General features: G+C 45.4%; 1 protein-coding gene across 1 annotated transcript in view; it reads right to left on the reverse strand.

Annotated features, from left to right (window-relative positions):
• LOC144673632 (uncharacterized) overlaps positions 1-12292 on the reverse strand; it is a 127405-nt gene extending 115113 nt beyond the window's left edge. Inside the window, 2 exon segments of the mRNA XM_078535377.1 lie at positions 11556-11706; positions 11779-12292. Coding sequence (XP_078391503.1) covers positions 11556-11706; positions 11779-12292 — 665 coding nt within the window.
• Between the last annotated feature and the right edge of the window lie 5913 nt (positions 12293-18205).

Here is an 18205-nt window from a genome sequence, read left to right on the forward strand (position 1 = left end):
GCATTTCTGGTCACCACATTATAGGAAGGATGTGATTGCACTGGAGGGAGTGCAGAGGAGATTCACCAGGATGTTGCCTGGGATGAAACATTTAAGTTATGAAGAGAGGTTGGATAGGCTTGGGTTGTTTTCGTTGGAGCAGAGAAGACTGAGGGGTGACCTGATTGAAGTGTACGAGATTATGAGGGGCATGGACAGGTGGATAGGGAGCAGCTGTTCCCCTTAGTTGAAGGGTCAGTCACGAGGGGACACAAGTTCAAGGTGAGGGGCAGCAGGTTTGGGGGGATGTGAGGAAAAACTTTTTTACCCAGAGGGTTGTGACGGTCTGGAATGCACTGCCTGAGAGGGTGGTGGAGGCAGGCTGCCTCACATCCTTTTGAAAAGTACCTGGATGAGCACTTGACACGTCATAACATTCAAGGCTATGTGCCAAGTGCTGGTAAATGGGATTAGGTAGTTAGGTCAGGTGTTTCTCACATGTTGGTGCAGCCTCGATGGGCCAAAGGGCCTCTTCTGCACTGTGTGATCTACCTTATCTAAACCTATCATAATCTTGTACACCTTTATTAAATTTCCCTCAATCTCCTTTGCTTGAAGGAGAACAAAACCTTCCAGCTCATATCCCACATCCCTCGACCCATTCTGGTAAATCTCCTCTGCACCCTCTCAAGGACCCTCACACCCTTCACAATGTGTGGTGATCACTGGTTTGCACAGACCCAGATGTTCTGTGTCCGTGTGTGTGACATCATCACACATCGACAATTACACGGTGACATCATCGCACATTGACAATTACACGGTGACATCATCGCACATCGACAATTACACGGTGACATCATCACACAGCAACAATTACACGGTGACATCATCCCACTCCCCGGGTATTTCCTCACTGGGAGATTTTTCTCTGACTCCAGTGCTTCTGATATGTTTCCAGCTGCAGGATCCAGCAGGAGAATTTAAAGTTGAACCTTAAAATTGTTTCACAGGTGAGTATTTTTGACTATTCATCTACAATTTAAAGATTTTGGTTTTATGCTCTGTTGTCTATGCTCTGTTGTCTGTGCAAAGTTCCATGGCTCTGAGGTTGGTGTGAATGCCTTCTCAGTTACATTGTTAAGGTTTGTCAATAAGATTGTTCAGGTAAACAGGTGATGGGTATTTGAACACAATGAAGTAGGGGATAGTTGGGACACTGGGTGTGGGTGAGCAGTGTTGACAGTGAACCAAGTCAACAAACTTTCTCAGCAAGAAAAGGCCCTGTGTCTTAGTTTTGACTTGACCAATTGGTGTGGATCCTGTTAACGGCTGGTGTGGCTTCTTTCCTGTGGATCTGAATCCCATGTATATTGTTACGATTCTTGGCCAGACACATATGCGATCGGGTGAGGAATCAATAGCATTTTGTTTAAAGTAGATGAAGGTTGAGATTTAAGACACCTACTTTTGGAAAAAGACCACAAGTTTGCATGGGTTTTGAACAACAATAAAACAAAATTTACTGTACAAGTTCAGAAAGATAAAACAATTTACAATATGTTTCTGATACTCGAACATTCAAGGTAAGTATGAGGTACATGTGAATTAACAGATGAACTGTGGTGAGACACACCACACTACAGAGTAAATGACAGATGCAACCAAAAGAGATTCCATGAATTTCTCTACAATCCACCCAGACATTAGTCCCACTGTGAGTCAACCAATCTCACTGAAACTTAGTCTTTCTCAAGAGGGTTTCCAATCTCCAGCTTCGAAGATCTCACCTGGAATTCTCTCTAAAAGTCATTCCCACTCATATGGCCTTAACAACGGCCCACCTCGCAGAGTTTCAGTCTCACTTTCCAAGATTCCTTCTTCCTGGATTCCCAAGTACAATCAAACACTAGCTTGCACTAGCTGAGATTTATGGCCATGCCAAGCAGAACACCATTGCTCCAAAGGGGTACCTTTGCTTCAACAGCCCTCTTTAGTTAAAGTCTGCTCCCTGCAGCCTTTTCTCTAAATTTTTAACTCAACTTAACTGGGACCTCTACCTGTTCCTGTGGCACCTATTGCCTGGCAACTCCCGGAAATAACTGCCTCAAGAAGAGCTGTTCACTGACTCTAGAACTGATCTGGTGTCCTATCAAAACACTCCCAGAGGATCCCACCCTTGTTACTAGACAGGAACCAATGTAACAAGCATTGGAACATCCTGTACCTTAAATGTTACAATCTCCACAGGTTGCTAATTTAGCAGGGACCCAGGATGAATTGAATTTATAACACAATCCATTGCTCTGTTTCAGCTCTGTCTTCTCTGCTATTGTCCAATTCCTCTGCCTCTAATACTGGGTGTATTTTAGGTACGTTTAGTATTTAATTATTACTTTTGCTGACTGTGTCTCAATGAGGTTACCTCCGCTGCCCATCCCCTGACCATGTGCTGCTGTCTTCCCAGCTTTATCTTCCCACAGTACCTTTCGTAGTCAGGAATTGTTTTTCCTGCGCAATAGTCCATTTCTCTTCCACCTCTGAGCTCATGTTGACCATCAAATTCTGCAACATTTTTAGTCCCTTTAATTCATTCTGCACACCCTGAAATGTTTACTCTGTTTTCCTCTCCACAGATAGGAGCATATTTTGCCAATCCACAGTTGCCTGTGGGGAAGATGATGTTTGACCTTCTTGAACCGCTGCAGTCCGTGTGGTGAAGGTGATCCCACAATGCTGTTAGGTAAGGAGTCACAGGTTATTCACCCAGTGATGATGAAGGAAGAGTGATATATGTCCAAATCAACAACAACAATTTGTTTCATCACACTTTTAACGTGATATAATGCTCCAAGACGTTTCACAGAAATGTCACAAAGTAACATTTGACACTGAGCCTCATGAAGAGATATTAGGGCAGGTGACCTAAAGCTTGGTCAAAGAGGTCACTCTTAAAGGGAATCTTCTTAATTCTTCCAAGGGATGTGGGCTTCACTGGCTGGGCCAACATTTACTGACCATCTCTAATTGCCCTTGAGAAGGTGGTGGTGAGCTGCCTTCTTAAACCACTGGAGTTCACGTAGTGTAAGTACGCCCACAGTGCTGTTAGGGAAGGAATCCCAGCATTTTGACCCAATGACAGTGAAGGAACAGCGATATATTTCCAAGTCAGGATGGCAAGTGGCTTGGAGGGGAGCTTCCAGGTGATGGTGTTCCCATGTGTCTGCTGCCCTTGTCCTTCTAGATGGTAGTGGTCGTAGGTTTGTAAGACACTCTCTAAGGACCTAGAGTTCCTACATTGCATCTTGTAGATGGTACACACTGCTGTTATAGTGCATTGGTGGTGGAGGGACTGAATGTTTGTGGATGTGGTGCCAATCAAGTGGGCTGCTTTGTCCTGGACAGTGTCAAGCTTCATGAGTGTTGTTGGAGCTGTACTCATCCAGGCAATTGGAGAGTATTCCATCACACTCCTGACTTGTAGATGGTGGAAAGGTTTTGGGGAGTCAGGGGGTGAGTTACTCACCACAGGATTCCTAGCCTCTGACCTGGTCTTGTAGCCACAGTATTTATATGGCTGGTCCAGTTGAGTTTCAGGTCAATGGTAACCCCCAGGATGTTGATAGTGGGGGATTCAGCGATGGTAATGCCATTGAATATCAAGGGACGATAGTTAGATTCTCTCTTGTTGGAGATGGTCATAGCCTGGCACTTGTGTGGGGTGAATGTTACTTGCCACTTGTCAGCCCAAGCCTGGATGTCACCCAGATCTTGCTGCATTTGAAGATGGAGTTATTCAGGATCTGAGGAGTCATGAATGGTGCTGAACATTGTGCAATGATCAGAAAATGCCCCCACTCCTGACCTTATAATGGAAGGAAGGTCATTGATAAAGCAGCTGAAGATGGTTGGGCTGAGGACACTACCCTGAGAAACTCCTGCAGTGATATCCTGGAACTGAGATGACTGACCTCCAACAACCACAACCATCTTCCTTTGTGCTAGGTATGACTCCAACCAGCGGAGAATTTTCCCCCCGATTCCTACCAACTCCAGTTTTGCTGGGGCCCCCTGATGCCACACTCGGTCTTATGCAGCATTGATGTCAAGGCCAGTAACTCTCACCTCACCTCGGGAGTTCAACTCTTTTGTGCATGCTTGAACCAAGGCTGCAATGAGATCAGGAGCTGAGTGGCCCTGGCGGAACACAAACTGGGCGTCAGTGAATAGGTTATTGCTAAGCAAGTGCCGCTTGATAGCACTGTTAATGACCCCTTCCATTACTTTACTGATAATGAAGAATAGGCTGATGCGGCGGTAATTGGCCGGGTTAGATTTGTGCTGCTTTTTGTGTACAGGACATACCTGTGCAATTTTCCACTTGCCAGGTAGATGCCAGTGTTGTAGCTGTACTGGAACAGCTTGGCCAGGGGTGCTGAAGGTTCCGGAGCACAAGTTTTCAGTACTATTGGCCGAATATTGTCAGGGCCCATAGGCTTTGCAGTGTCTAGTGTCTTCAGCCGTTTCTTGATATCACGTGGAGTGAATGGAATTAGCTGAGGACTGGCATCTGTGATTCCGGGGACTTCCAGAGGTAGAGAGGTTTAGGGAGGAAATTCGAGAGCTTGGGGCCTTGGAAACTGACAAATGGCTGCCAGTGGTGGAGTGATTAAAATCAGGAATGCTCAGGAGGCTGGAATCAGAGCAGTACAGATATCTCGGAGGGTTGTGATACTGATGGAGGTTTATGAGTTCGGGAGCGGCCATGGAAAAATGTGAAAGTAAGGATAAGAAATTGAACATTTTGGTGTTTCTTAACCTGGAAACTTTGTAGGTCAGTGAGCACAGGGGTGATGGGTGAACAAGATTTGGTGAGAGTTTGCACATGGCAGCAGAGTTTTGGATGACCTCAAGATTACAGGGAGGTTGAATGTGGGAGGCCAACCGGGAGTGCGTTAGGATAGTTAAGTCTAGAGGTAACAAAGGAATGGATGAGAGTTTCAGCAGCAGATGAGCTGAGACTGGGCTGGAGTCGGGCGATGTTACTGAGGTGGAAATAGGCGGTCTTGGTGATGATGTGGATATGTGGTTGGAAGCTCATCTTGGGGTGAAATATCTCACCATGGTTGTGAACAGTCTGGTTCAGCCTCAGACAGTTGCCAGGAAGTGAGATGAAGTCGGTGATCAGGGAGTGGAGTTTGTAGCGGGGACTGAAGACAATGGCTTCAATCTTCCCAATGTTTAAATAAAGGGAATTTCTGCTTATCCAGTACTGGATGTCAGTCAAGTCAGGATGGTGTGTGACTTGAAGGGGAACTTGGAGGTGATGATGTTCACACACACCTGCAACCCTGGTCCTTCTGGGTGATGGAGGTTGAGGGTTTGGGAGGTTCTGTCTAAGTTCTGGTTGAGTTGTAGAAATATAAATCCCCTCTGCTTCACCAATTCCGAAGAAGTGTAATACAGTCTCGAAACTTTAACTCTGTTTCTCTCTCCACAGATGCTGCCAGATCTGCAGAGATTTTCCAGCACTTTGTTTTTATCCCTCTCCTTCACCCCCTGCCTTTCTCTCTCTCTCTCTCATTTCGCTCTCACCCACTCCCATCTTTCTCTCTCTCTCCTCCAATCGAGGCCAGATTCTTGTGTAGGTCCAGACCGGGTGGCAGGTTCCCTTCCCTGAAGGACATTAGTGAACCAGTTGGGTTTTTATGACAATCCAGCAGTTTTCATGGTCACTTTTTCCTCGTGCCGGCCCCACAAATTCCCAGATTCATTCAGCTCAATTTCACAACCTGCCTTTGTGTTTTTGTGGGTTCTCTCTCACTCCCTTTTTTCTGTTTTAAATCAATTTCACAGGGTATTAGAAGGGGAGGATTTGCAGTCGGGAAACTCAAACTAAACATCACATCAGGATCTGACAGAATTTCCCAGTCTATCGTAAGCTGAAGATCATCGGATTTCAAACATGGAAGGAAAAAGCACCGTTCACACTGGGGAGAAGGCGTGGAAATGTGGGGATTGTAGGAAGGAATTTAACTACCCGTCTCAGCTGGAAACTCATCGGCGCACTCACACTGGAGAGAGACCATTCACCTGTGCCATGTGTGGGAAGGGATTCACTCATGCATCCAGCCTGCTAACACACCAGCGAGTTCACACAGGGGAGAGACCATTCACCTGCTCCCAGTGTGGGAAGAGATTCACTCAGGCATCCAACCTGCTGATGCACCAGCGAGTTCACACTGGGGAGAGACCATTCATCTGCTCTGCATGCGGGAAGGGATTCACTCAGGCATCCAACCTTCTGATGCACCAGCGAGTTCACACTGGGGATAGACTGTCCACCTGTTCCGTGTGTGGAAAGGGATTCACTCGATCATCCAACCTGCTGAGACACCAGCGAGTTCACACTGGGGAGAGACCGTTCACCTGCTCCGAGTGTGGGAAGGGATTCACTACCTCATCCCATGTGCTGAGACACCAGCGCGTTCATGAGTCATGACAGTTATTGGATTTTGCTGTTAATCACATCCAAGACTGAACCATGTTCATTGAGATCTGTTTCTGCTGATGTTTGTACACTCCAGATAAAATTCAAATAAAACAGCTTTGTGTTAAACACAAGGTGCTGAGTCTATTAATCCAGCGCTTCCCAAACCTTTCCCCGTGAGACCCCATTTTAATGACTCAGACTTGGTGTGACCCTAGAGTGAAAATCTGCGGATTACAGGAGATGTTGAGCGGGAAAGAGGCTTCAGGCAAAGTTTGGACAATTGTTATTCTGCAGAAAGTACTTCAAGCAGCTAAATATTTGCAATTGCTCAATGAAAAATTAGCAGATTATAAAGTCTACATTGTAAATTGGACTCATGTATAGTTAACTCAATAATTCTCTTAACTCTCTATAATTCTTCACTAAATAAAATCTTGAAGTTCCAATTCTGCGTGTGCAGGATATTTCATATAAATGACTTTCAATTACACACAGATACAGCTTTTATCATAATCACTACAATAGGGTTTTAGTTATATACAACAGAAGCTATTAGCGTGATATACAGGCAGAAAGGTGCTTTCTCCTCTACAAGTATTTAATGGCTCATAAAACCTTTAGTAATCCTAAAAATATACTTTTCGAAATGGTGAATGGACATCCCTCAAAACCAGACTGATCCTCCTTTCGTCTGCTGAAATGACAGAAGAGGTAGAAAGCTTTTTTGCATCTATCTTAATCCCCAGGATATGTGTTTGTCTTAGTTCGGTAACGACGAATGAATTGGGGGAGTTGATGAACAGAAAACAAACACCTACCTTTTCACTGGCGTTTTATGCAGCAATCAAGCCTCAGATAGCAGCCATTAGAGCTCGTCCACCAATAGGAAAAGGTGAGGATTTAAGGGGCCGCCGTAGTTGACAGGGGACAGTCCAAACTCCCTGGCAGCCATGGATGCCTCAGAGCTTGCGAGCCCAAAATCTCATCACTGGGGATCACGAGCCACAATTTGGGAAGCCCTGTTTTAATATCTTGAAGACAAGTTAGTTTATTTTGAAATGCTCCCATTTCCCCTGTATCCACCATCCTCTTCTCCAACAACAAGTGTGAGGAGCTCATTGAGCTTCTTTGTCACTAAGATTGAGACAATCCGATCAGCTGCCTCTGCTGCTTCCCTCCCTTCCACTAACCCACTGGGACAAACTGTCTCCAAAGTTCCCCTTGTTCAAGCCTGAACTCACATCTTCCTTTAGTTTCTCTCCCATCTCCCCACATGGCCTTTCAGTGCTCATCTTGTCCATGAGACCCACCTCCTGCTATTGACCCTATTCCCAATAAACTGCTGATCCCCCAACTTCCCCATGTTTACTGATCTTGTTAACAGTTCTCTCTCTTCAGCTATTGCCCCCCTCTCCTTCTAATCATTATTCCCTTCCTCAATAAACAAATCCTTGACCCCACCATCCTTGACTACTACACCATTTCCAGCCTCTACTTCCTTTCCAAAGTCCTTGAAAATGTTGTCATGTCTCAAATCCTTTCCCATCTTTCCCAGAACTCCCTGTCCGAATCCCTCCAATCAGGTTTCTACCCTGCCACTGTACAGATCAAAGCACCAATGACATCCTATGTGACTGTGACAAAGGTAAACTATCCCTTCTCATCCTTCTCGATGTGTCTGCAGCCTTTGACAAGGTTGACCACACCATTCTGCTCCAATATCTCTCCACTGTTGTCCAGCTGGGTGGGGCTGCTCTCTCCTGGTTCCATTCTTCTCTATCTAACCATCGTCAGTGAATCACTTGTAATGACTTCCCTTTCCACTCCCACAGTTACCTCTGGTGTCCCCAAAGGATCCAGCCTTGGCCTCTTATTTCTCATCAACACGCTCCCCACAACGACATCATCTGAAAACACAGTGTCAGTTATCACATGTACACTGACAGTGCCCAGCTCTGCCTCACCACCACCTCTCTCCACTTTTGTTAAATTATCAGACTGCTTGTCTAATATCCAGTGGTGGATGTGCAAAAATGTCTTCCAATTGAATATTGGGAAGACTGAAACCATTATTTTCATTCCCGAGCTACCAACTCCATTTCTCTCCCTGGCAACTGTCTGAATGTAAACCAGACCTTTTGCACACGTGATGTCAGGTTTGACCCCGAGATGTGATTCTGACTCGGGTGTGTGTCCCAGTGATTTTCCAGTCATACTGATGATTTTTTTTTTCCCCCACAGACAGAACAGACAAACATTTCTCCTTCGATAATCAGAGGCTGATGATGTATGAATTCAGTGATTCTATAAGATCTTATCAAGATTTTTGCTTTGAGTTTTTCATTTGAAAATCCTCTCCCCTGTAAACAGAGTTGACAAAAGCCATCGCTGTCAGTACAGGATAGAAATTCAGAACAGACAATTCTAGTTCCAAGGGACATTCTTTCTCCTTTCATTCCCCCAAATCTATAAATCCCTGTCCCACACACTCCTCCCCCTCTCTGCTCATTGTTACACATTCAGTGCCTGGTCTCCTACTAATTCTTTTCTCCTCTCCAGATTCCCTCTCTTCCTGTCCTTAAAGTGGTGGCTCAGGCTGTGGGTCAATCCCACTCCTTCACTCTAATTCTACCAAATAATTCAGCTCACAACAGATGTTCTTTAATGGCTTTGTGGTAATTTTGAATGTTTGGAAAGAATCACCTTTTCCCAACTATGACACGTGCTGTGCCTGAGTTACATTAAATAGACTCATTCACTCAGTAAGTGATCAGATCTCACTGAACTATGACACAAGCTGTGTCTATCTGAGTTACATTGATACAGACTCAGTCACTTAGTAAGTGATCAGATCTCACTGAACTATAACACAAGCTGTGTCTATCCGAGTTATATTTATACAGGCTCATTTACTCAGTAAGTGAACAGATCTCACTGAACTACAAAAACAACTACAATAACTTAAATTTATATCGCGCTTCTAACATAATAAATTGTCCCAAGGAGTTTCACAGGGGCATAAGGATATATTAAGTCAGATAACCAAAAGCTTGGTCAAAGAGGTCGTTTATAAGGACTGTCTGTAAGGAGGAAAGTGAATGAGAAAGGTGGAGAGGTTTAGGGAGGAAATTCAACAGCTTAGGGTCCAGACAGCTGAAGGCCCGGCCACCAATGGTGGAGTGATTAAAATCGGGGATGAAGGACATCCGGTAATGGTGCTCCATGTATGTGGGCCCCATAGCCCAGGCTCAAGGCCCTAATCTGAACTTTGGGACATAGTTTAACCATCCCGGGTTTCAGAGAAAAACACAGCAGGTCAAACATCATTGGAAAGTGAGAAATGAATGGTCACTGTTTCAGGTGGGACTCCTTCAGAATGAACACTTCCCATCACCAGCACCAACCTCCCTCCCCCATCCCCCTCCCTGTGAACTGAACATTCCTTCAGCCACTCATCCACCCATTGCCCATCCACCCAATGGCTCCCAGCCTGGATTGACATTCAGCATGAACCCAGTGAGAGGGTGAGATGGCCCACGGGATGTCAGAATGGACAAGAGCTGGAAGTGGTTCCAATCAATGTGTTTTAAGTTTCATTGTTAAAAACAGGAAACTTAATATTTTGTCAAACCCCCATGTGCACACCCTTGATGAATTACAATTTCTCACCCAGTCCTTTCCTCTGGTTTCAACATGGTGCATCCTGTGTGGGTTCAGCTGAGGTAGAGACAGGCTGCTCAGGAGACGGGGGCAGAGTGTCGGGAGATGGGGCAGAGTGTCGGGAGATGGGGGCAGGGTGTCGGGAGACGGGGAGAGAGTGTCAGGAGATGGGGGCAGCGTGTCGGGAGACCGGGGCAGAGTGTCGGGAGATGGGGGCAGAGTGTTGGGAGATGGGGGCAGAGTGTCGGGAGATGGGGGCAGAGTGTCGGGAGATGGGGGCAGAGTGTCGGGAGATGGGGGCAGAGTGTCAGGAGATGGGGGCAGCGTGTCGGGAGACGGGGGCAGAGTGTCGGGAGACGGGGGCAGAGTGTCGGGAGATGGGGGCAGAATGTCAGGAGATGGGGCAGAGTGTCATGAGATGGGACATATACTGTACATGTTTCTCATCCTCATAATTTACAACAATATTCCTGATGTTCATCAGCTGCCTCACTTTCTTTCCCATTAATTCCATTTGCTGATCTATCAGTAATGGACTTGCTGCCATCTCGAACAAAACTGTTTTCACCACTAAGGCTCCACTGGTATTTAATAGTCTTCATGACATCATCGTACTGGGACTGGATGACATCATCGCACTGGGACTGGATGACATCATCGCATTGGGACTGGATGACATCATAAGAGTCCATTGTTTCTTAATGACCCACATCAATAACAAGAGGAAATATGAATAAACCTGAGCACATTATCTAGGCTGACACTCCAGGGTGACACTGAGGGACTGCTGCACTGTCAGAGACAGCATCCTTCACATGGAACTTGTGGAGGCTCTGGTCACAATCTTCCAATCCTCCTTATATATTAGTGGTGTCAAAGGACTGACAGATTGTAAATGTTACACCCCTGTTCAAAAACACAGCAATTCCAGGACAATCAGCTTCACATTAATGGTGGGGAAAGGCTGGAGACAATAATCCAGGACAAAATCAATTGGCATTTGGAAAAGTATTGGTTATTTCCAGCATTTTCTGTTTTTAACACTGATACTTCCCTGGATCCCAAGGCTCTCTGGGAGGTGTGGGGAGCTGGGACGTATCCATGAGAGTAACCAAAGCTCTGAGAACTGAAAGAATCTCGAGTTAGAGAGAAGACCAGATCCAAAAATGGAGCAGTTGGGAACAGGACATCAATCAGTCTCCTCTTATCCTGGAGAAATCAAGGACTCGACATTCTAAGAGTTTGAAACAAAGCTGATTTATTTAACAGACATCAAGATATTAAACTTCAGCCCAGTTACAGGGATTATTAACATCAATAGAAACAAACCACAACTGTCAGAATGAACATGGTTCAGTTCTGGATGTGATTAACAGCAGCAATAACAGCAAAATCCAACCTCTGCAGACACTTGTGAACTCACTGCTGTCTGAGCAGGTGGGATGACCAAGTGAATCCCTTCCTACATTCGGAGAAGGTGAACAGCATCTCCCCAGTGTGAACTCGCTGGTGTGTCAACAGGTTGGATAAATGAGTGAATCCCTTTCCACACTCGGAGCAGGTGAACGGCCTGTCTCCAATGTGTACTTGTGTACACTGAGGTGGAATGAAGGCTGAATCTCTTTACACAGGAAGTGCAGCTGAACGGCCTCTCCTTGTGTGAACTCGCTGGTGTATCAGCCGGGTGGATAAGTGAGTGAATCCCCTCCCACACTGGGAGCAGGTGAATGGTCTCTCCCCAGTGTGAACTCGCTGGTGTCTCAGCAGGTTGGATGAGTGAGTGAATTTCTTCCCACACACAGAGCAGGTGAATGGTCTCTCTCCAGTGTGAATTCGCTGGTGTCTCAGCAGGCTTGATGACTGAGTGAATCCCTTCCCACACTTGGAGCAGGTGAAAGGCCTCTCTCCAGTGTTAATTCGCTGGTGTCGTTTGAGGTTCGATGAAATGCTGAATCTCTTTCCACAGGAAGTACAACTGAATGGCTTCACCTCAGTGTGAATTCGCTGGTGCTTCAGCAGGTCAGAGGACCCAGTGAATCCTTTCCCACATACCGTGCAGATGAACGGCCGCTCCCCAGTGTGACTGCGTCGATGGATTTCCAGTTTGGATGGACAATTGAATCCTTTCTCACAGTCCTTACATTTCCATGGTTTCTCCATGGTCCAGGTGTCCCTGTGTCTCTCCAAGTTTGATAATCAGTTGAAGCCTCGTCCACACAGAGAACACGTGTACAGTTTCTCCCCACTGTGAATGGTGTGATGTTATTTCAGGCTGTGTAACTGGTTAAAGCTCTTTCCAGTCAGTGCAGTGGGACACTCTCACTCGGGTGTGTGTGTGTCTCGGTGCTTTTCCAGTCACACTGATGTTTGAAATCTTTCCCTACAGACAGAACAGACAAACGTTTCTCCATCCACATTGAAAGATGATGATATTCAAGTCCTGATGAATCGAGTGACTGTGTCAGATCTTGATGTGATGTTTGGTTTGAGTTTCCTGCCTGAAAATCCTCCCCTTCTAATTATCTGTAAAAGGAGTTTACAATAGCCATCACTGTAAGAACAGGATAGAAATTCAGAGCAGATAATTCTAGTTTCTATGGAACATTTTTTCCTCTCTTGTTCCCCAAAGCTGCAAATCCCCGTCCCACACACTCTCCCTCCTCCCTGTGCTGAAATCCAGAGTTTTGGACAATTCTTTCTGTATCTTTTTAACAAATTTCTCCAGCTGGAGTTGACAATATGTCTGATCATTCACTTCAGTGATTACTCGTGACAAAACATTAATCTGAAACCCCCTGACCGACCATACAGAATAGCAGATGTTAACCTTGTGTCCAAAACTTACTGTGTGGAGATTTAATGAGCGATTATGAAGGTGGTTTCTCCCAATGTCCCAGAGTTTCCTTCCTTCCTTCTCTCCCTCTCTAACTGAGTTAAACCTGGGATCAGTCTCATGGCCCATTCTGGTTCCTGCTTCTCTTCCTGATAACTAATTAACTCCAATTAAACACTGAGAAGACTGAAGGCACTGTTTTCAGTCCCTGCTCCAATCTCCATTCCCTAGATACCAACTCCATCCCTCTCCCTGGGAACAGTCTGAGATTAAACCAGTCTGTTCACAACCTCGGTGTTACATTTCATCTCGAAATGAGCTGCTGACCTCATGTCTGTGCCATCACTAAGATCGCCTGTTTCCACCTCCGTAATATCACCGGACCTCACCCCTGTCTCAGGAGTGTCTCATCTGCTGCTGAAACCCTTATCACGGCCATGTTTACCTCCAGACTGGACCATTCCAACACACTCCTGGCTGGTCTCCCACATTCTACCCTCTGTAACCTTGAAGACATCCATATTTTTGCTGTCTGTGTCTTCACTCACAGCTAGGTCCGTTCCCTGACCTTCCTTGGCTCCTGTTTAAGGAGCAACTCGATTTTAAAAATCTCATCCTTGTTTTCAAATCCCCCAATGGCGTTCTCTCTTCTCTGTGTGGCTCCTGCAGACCCACAACCCTCTATGATATCTGCACTGCTCTAATTCTAGCATTCCCTGTTTTAATTGCTCCACCATTAGTGTCTGTGCCTTCAGTTCCCTCGACCCCAAGCACTGAGATTCTCTCTCTCTGTCTACCACACTTTCCCCCTTTAAGACAATTGAGTATTAATAAAAAAAGACATTCTGTCAAAACATTTTATCTTGTACTCATCAGGATAGAGGGAAGAATACCAAATTTCAAAAATTATCAGTCAGGCTAGTCATGTGTCTCACTTACACTTGCTAGAAGCTACGTATGTTCATCCACAGGGACCTGTCCTCTGCAGACAGAAGGAACAAGTCCAGGCACGGGGTCTTTTGTGGAATTAAACAAAAGCAGAGGGGATTACAGCTCCTGGCTGTATTGTCCATGGCAACAACCAATCAGAGCTGACGGGCCAACCAGTCAGCACCCTTTTCTCGTGCAGTATAAATTGTGGTTCCCTTTGAAATTTGGGATTCTTGTGTCTGTCCTGGTGAGTGCAACAGGAAAAGCTTTGACAGCTTGTCTCTTTTTTCGTTAATAATCAAATTCCGTACAAACAAGTGACTATTTAAGTATTTTGGTCACCTCCTTCTGTGTCTGAATGTTATACTTTATTTTATAATTTCCCTGTGAAGCTCACTGGGATGATTTATGATGTTAATAGAAGTTGTTGTTGTTTCTGACTGTTCCCCTGATCTCCTGTTTTACAACAACCCATTGATTTCACACCAAATCTCTGATTTATTGTCCCTCCTGCGGGTCATTCATCCGGGTCTGCAACCTCTGTAAAGATGGCGCCCACGCATGCTCCCTGTGGAACATTGCCACTTACAAAGATGGTGACCGCACATGCGCTCTGCTGCTTCTTGTCCCCTATAAAGACGGTAACCACACATGCGCTCTGCTGCTTCTTGCCCCCTATAAAGATGGTACCCACACATGCGCTCTGCTGCTCCTTGCCCCCTATAAAGATGGTGACCGAACAAGCACTCCGCTGCTCCTTGCCCCCTATAAAGATGGTGCCCGCATATGCGCTCTGCTGCTCCTTGTCCCATATAAAGTTGGCGGCCGTTAACTCGGGCCGACTTCCGGAGAAATGGCCTCATCTGTGTTTGGAAGGATGGTTCCTTATTGAGGGTTTAGGACAGAGACCGTGAATTCATAAAGCCTCCCAACTCACCCGCCAGCCCTATCTATGCTGACGGGGTTTTTTTTTCCAGCTCTCAGTCCGCACTCGGTCTTTGTAAATCCCGCATTTTAAATCCGTTCGCTCCAGCTCTGCTCACGCCTGATTTCACGCGCTACACATGCTCCAGCTCACAATGATTGACGGCAGCTCCGGACCAATAGGGACAGGGGGCGGGACTGGAGGACCAGCGGGAGCGGCTGTTCCTCCGACCAATCGGAGTGAATGAGGGGCGTGGCCGGGTTTGAATTGGAGCATGCGCAGCGCGTGTGGGGATCGGGATCAAGGCGGTCAGGTTGAAAGTCCAGCGGCTGAGAAAGGGCCGAGTGCAGGAGAGGAATGGAGCCGGAGGGTGGACTGGGAGGATTCACAAACACCCGGTGTAGGACTCCAAACCCGGATTACAAACTCCCGGAGCCCAGTTTACACCGAGTGTTTGGAAACTCCTTTTACAGGGGCTTACAAGGGGAGGATTTACACACAGCAAACTCCAACCCAGAGAAATGTTTGTCTCTTAATTTCTATCCTGGACTGACAGGGATGAATTTTTTATAGTCTCCTTTGTACAGGGTTTTCAATGGGACGGATTTGGAGACGGGGAAATTCAAACCAAACTTCACATCAAAATCTAACAGAGTCATTCGATTCCTCAGGTCCTGAATATGATCGGACTTTGATTGTGGAAGGAAAAAAGTTTGTTCTGTTTGTGGGAAAAGCACCAACATTTTCAAAATCCTGGTTAGACTGCACCTGAACCACTGTAATAAAAATAAAAAATGCTGGAAGTACTCAGCAGGCCTGGCAGCATCTGTGGAGAGAAACAGAGTTAATGTTTCGAGTCAACATGACCTTTCATCAGGACAGGAATACTGTGTTCAGTTCTGGGCATCACACTTTAGGAAGGATAGACTATATTGGCCTTAGAGGGAGAGCAGTGCAGATGTACCTGAATAACAACTGGACTCCAAGGGTAAAATTATGAGGAGTGGTCAAACAAATGCATCATGGTAATTACAGCACAGAAAGAGGCCATTCAGCCCATTGAATCCATGCCAGCTTTCAGTAGAGCAGTCCAGTCTGTCTCATTGCCCCGCTATGTCTTCAACTCCCTGCATATTTATTTCTCTTAAACGCTGGTCCAATTCAATTTTAAAGCATTGATCATGTCTGCTTCCAGCCTGCTCGTAGGCAGTGAGCTGCTCGTAGGCAGTGAGTTCTGGATCAGGTTCCAGCATCTTTTCAGGTAGAATGTTCCAGATCCTGACAACTCTTTGTTGGTGCAGAGACTGCTGAACTCGATGTTGAGTGTGGAAGGTTGTAAAGTGCCGAATTGAAAGATGAGCTGTTCCTCGAGCCCCATTGAGCTTCATTGAAACAGTGCAGGAGGCCGAGGACAGAGAGGTCAGAGTGGGAGTGGGGCAGAGAATTAAAATGACAAGTGACCGGAAGCTCAGATTCAAGCTGACAGACTGAATGGAGGTAGTTCCACAAAGTGATCACCCAATCTGTGTTTGGTCTTCCCAATGTAGAGCAGATCGCATCGTGAGCAGTGAATACAGTAACTAAACTGCAAGAAGTACAAATAAATCACTGTTTGGTTTCATCTTGCACAACCTTGAGAACAGCCCGAAGCGAGATACTTTACTTGAAGAATAAAGGTTAAAATATAATTACATTGTCTATCTCAGGGTGTAATCCAAGAACAACACCTTGTATTTACAGGAAGGGTTGTGGGGCTGGAGGAGGTTACAGAGATACTGAGGATCCAGTTGACATTGACTATCTCACCAGTGTCAAATTCATTTTCCATGGTGGCTCTGATCCAATATCCTGACACTGGGCAAGGGCCACATTCAGCAGAATTCATAAAAATGGAACTAGATACAAATAAACTATATCAGTATTTACCGACACCTCGGTTTTATTTATTGTTCCTGCTGCTCCCGGTACCCGGCATCTCTTCACTTGAACCATCACATCAACACTCGGGGCAAATGACTGGGCTGAGGCCTGTCTCAGATAAAAACACCAGGACCACTTGTCACCACAGAATCTGTCGCAGAAAAACGGAGTGAACACTCAGAACCCAGAGGTTTGTCTAGGAAGTCTTTATTAAAGTCGTGATATCACGGAGAGCCGAGTCACATACAATGGAGTGAACCAGTCTCTGCCTAACACCTCTTTACACACATAGATATAGCAAAAGGTTCGTGACAGAAACTTGGGCAATTACAATAGTTTCAAATGGTTTCAAAAGATAGCGATCAGTGTTAATGGCTTAACGATTAGACAGGACAATGTCAATGGTTTAGCAAATAGACAGGACAATGTCAATGGTTTAGCAAATAGACAGGACAATGTCAATGGTTTAGCAAATAGACAGTGATAATTGGTTACATATCCTGGGCAATGCACACACACAATAGTTTTTTTCTCTGAGATTTTGCCACCGTATCTGACATCCAGAGCCCCTTAGTCTGGGAAGGTAGCACTGGCCCTTTGATTTGCTAATTTATGTGCTGGCTGCGTGACTGTTTGGGGACAGTCTACAGTAAATTACATTATACATGTATTTTAAGTTTATTTCTCTCACAAATATAGGTGTATTTTATTTCATTCACAATTGTACGTGTATTTTATTTCATTCACAATTATATGTGTATTTTATTTCATTCTCAATTATACGTGTATTTTATTTCATTCACAATTGTACGTGTATTTTATTTCATTCACAATTATAACTGTATTTTATTTCATTCCCAATTACACACGTATTTTATTCCTCCACAGTCCCTCCTTGTTAATCTTTTCTTTTAGATTAACACCAGTGAGGAATAATATCTTCATCATCATACGAGGGTTCATAACCATGAGGAAAAGGCCGGTCCCTGGCGGGGTAAACTTTCTCTCCCCACCAGTGGGCTTCGCTGGGGCCAGTGTGCATCATTTGGGGAATGATTGGGGCACCCCCTAATCCAGTGGAGACACTATTGATAATCTGGGAGCAGCAAATCCATAAAGTAACACACGCACAGCACCCTATGATACATGCTACGACTATCCCAATTAAAAAGTATAGCAACCAACTTCCCCAACCGGAAAACCAACCTAGTATTGTAGACCACTGAGAATCATTTTTATAAAAATCGCTCCAACTTTCCCCAGCCTTCTTTATTTCTTGTACCTTGTCCATGACATGCTTTCCCAAGTCAGTGATATTTTCAGAGACATCGGGGACATAAGTGCAGCACTCTGAGCCTATCATAGCACAAGTGCCACCTTTTTCAGCTAGAAGGAAGTCAAGGGCCATCCTGTTTTGTAATACGGTTAGGCGTAATGCTATCATTTCAGTGGTGCTGGCTGAGAA

The sequence above is a fragment of the Cetorhinus maximus genome, unplaced genomic scaffold (genome assembly GCF_964194155.1).
Source record: "Cetorhinus maximus unplaced genomic scaffold, sCetMax3.hap1.1 HAP1_SCAFFOLD_417, whole genome shotgun sequence".
In the NCBI taxonomy this organism is placed as follows: Eukaryota; Metazoa; Chordata; class Chondrichthyes; order Lamniformes; family Cetorhinidae; genus Cetorhinus; species Cetorhinus maximus.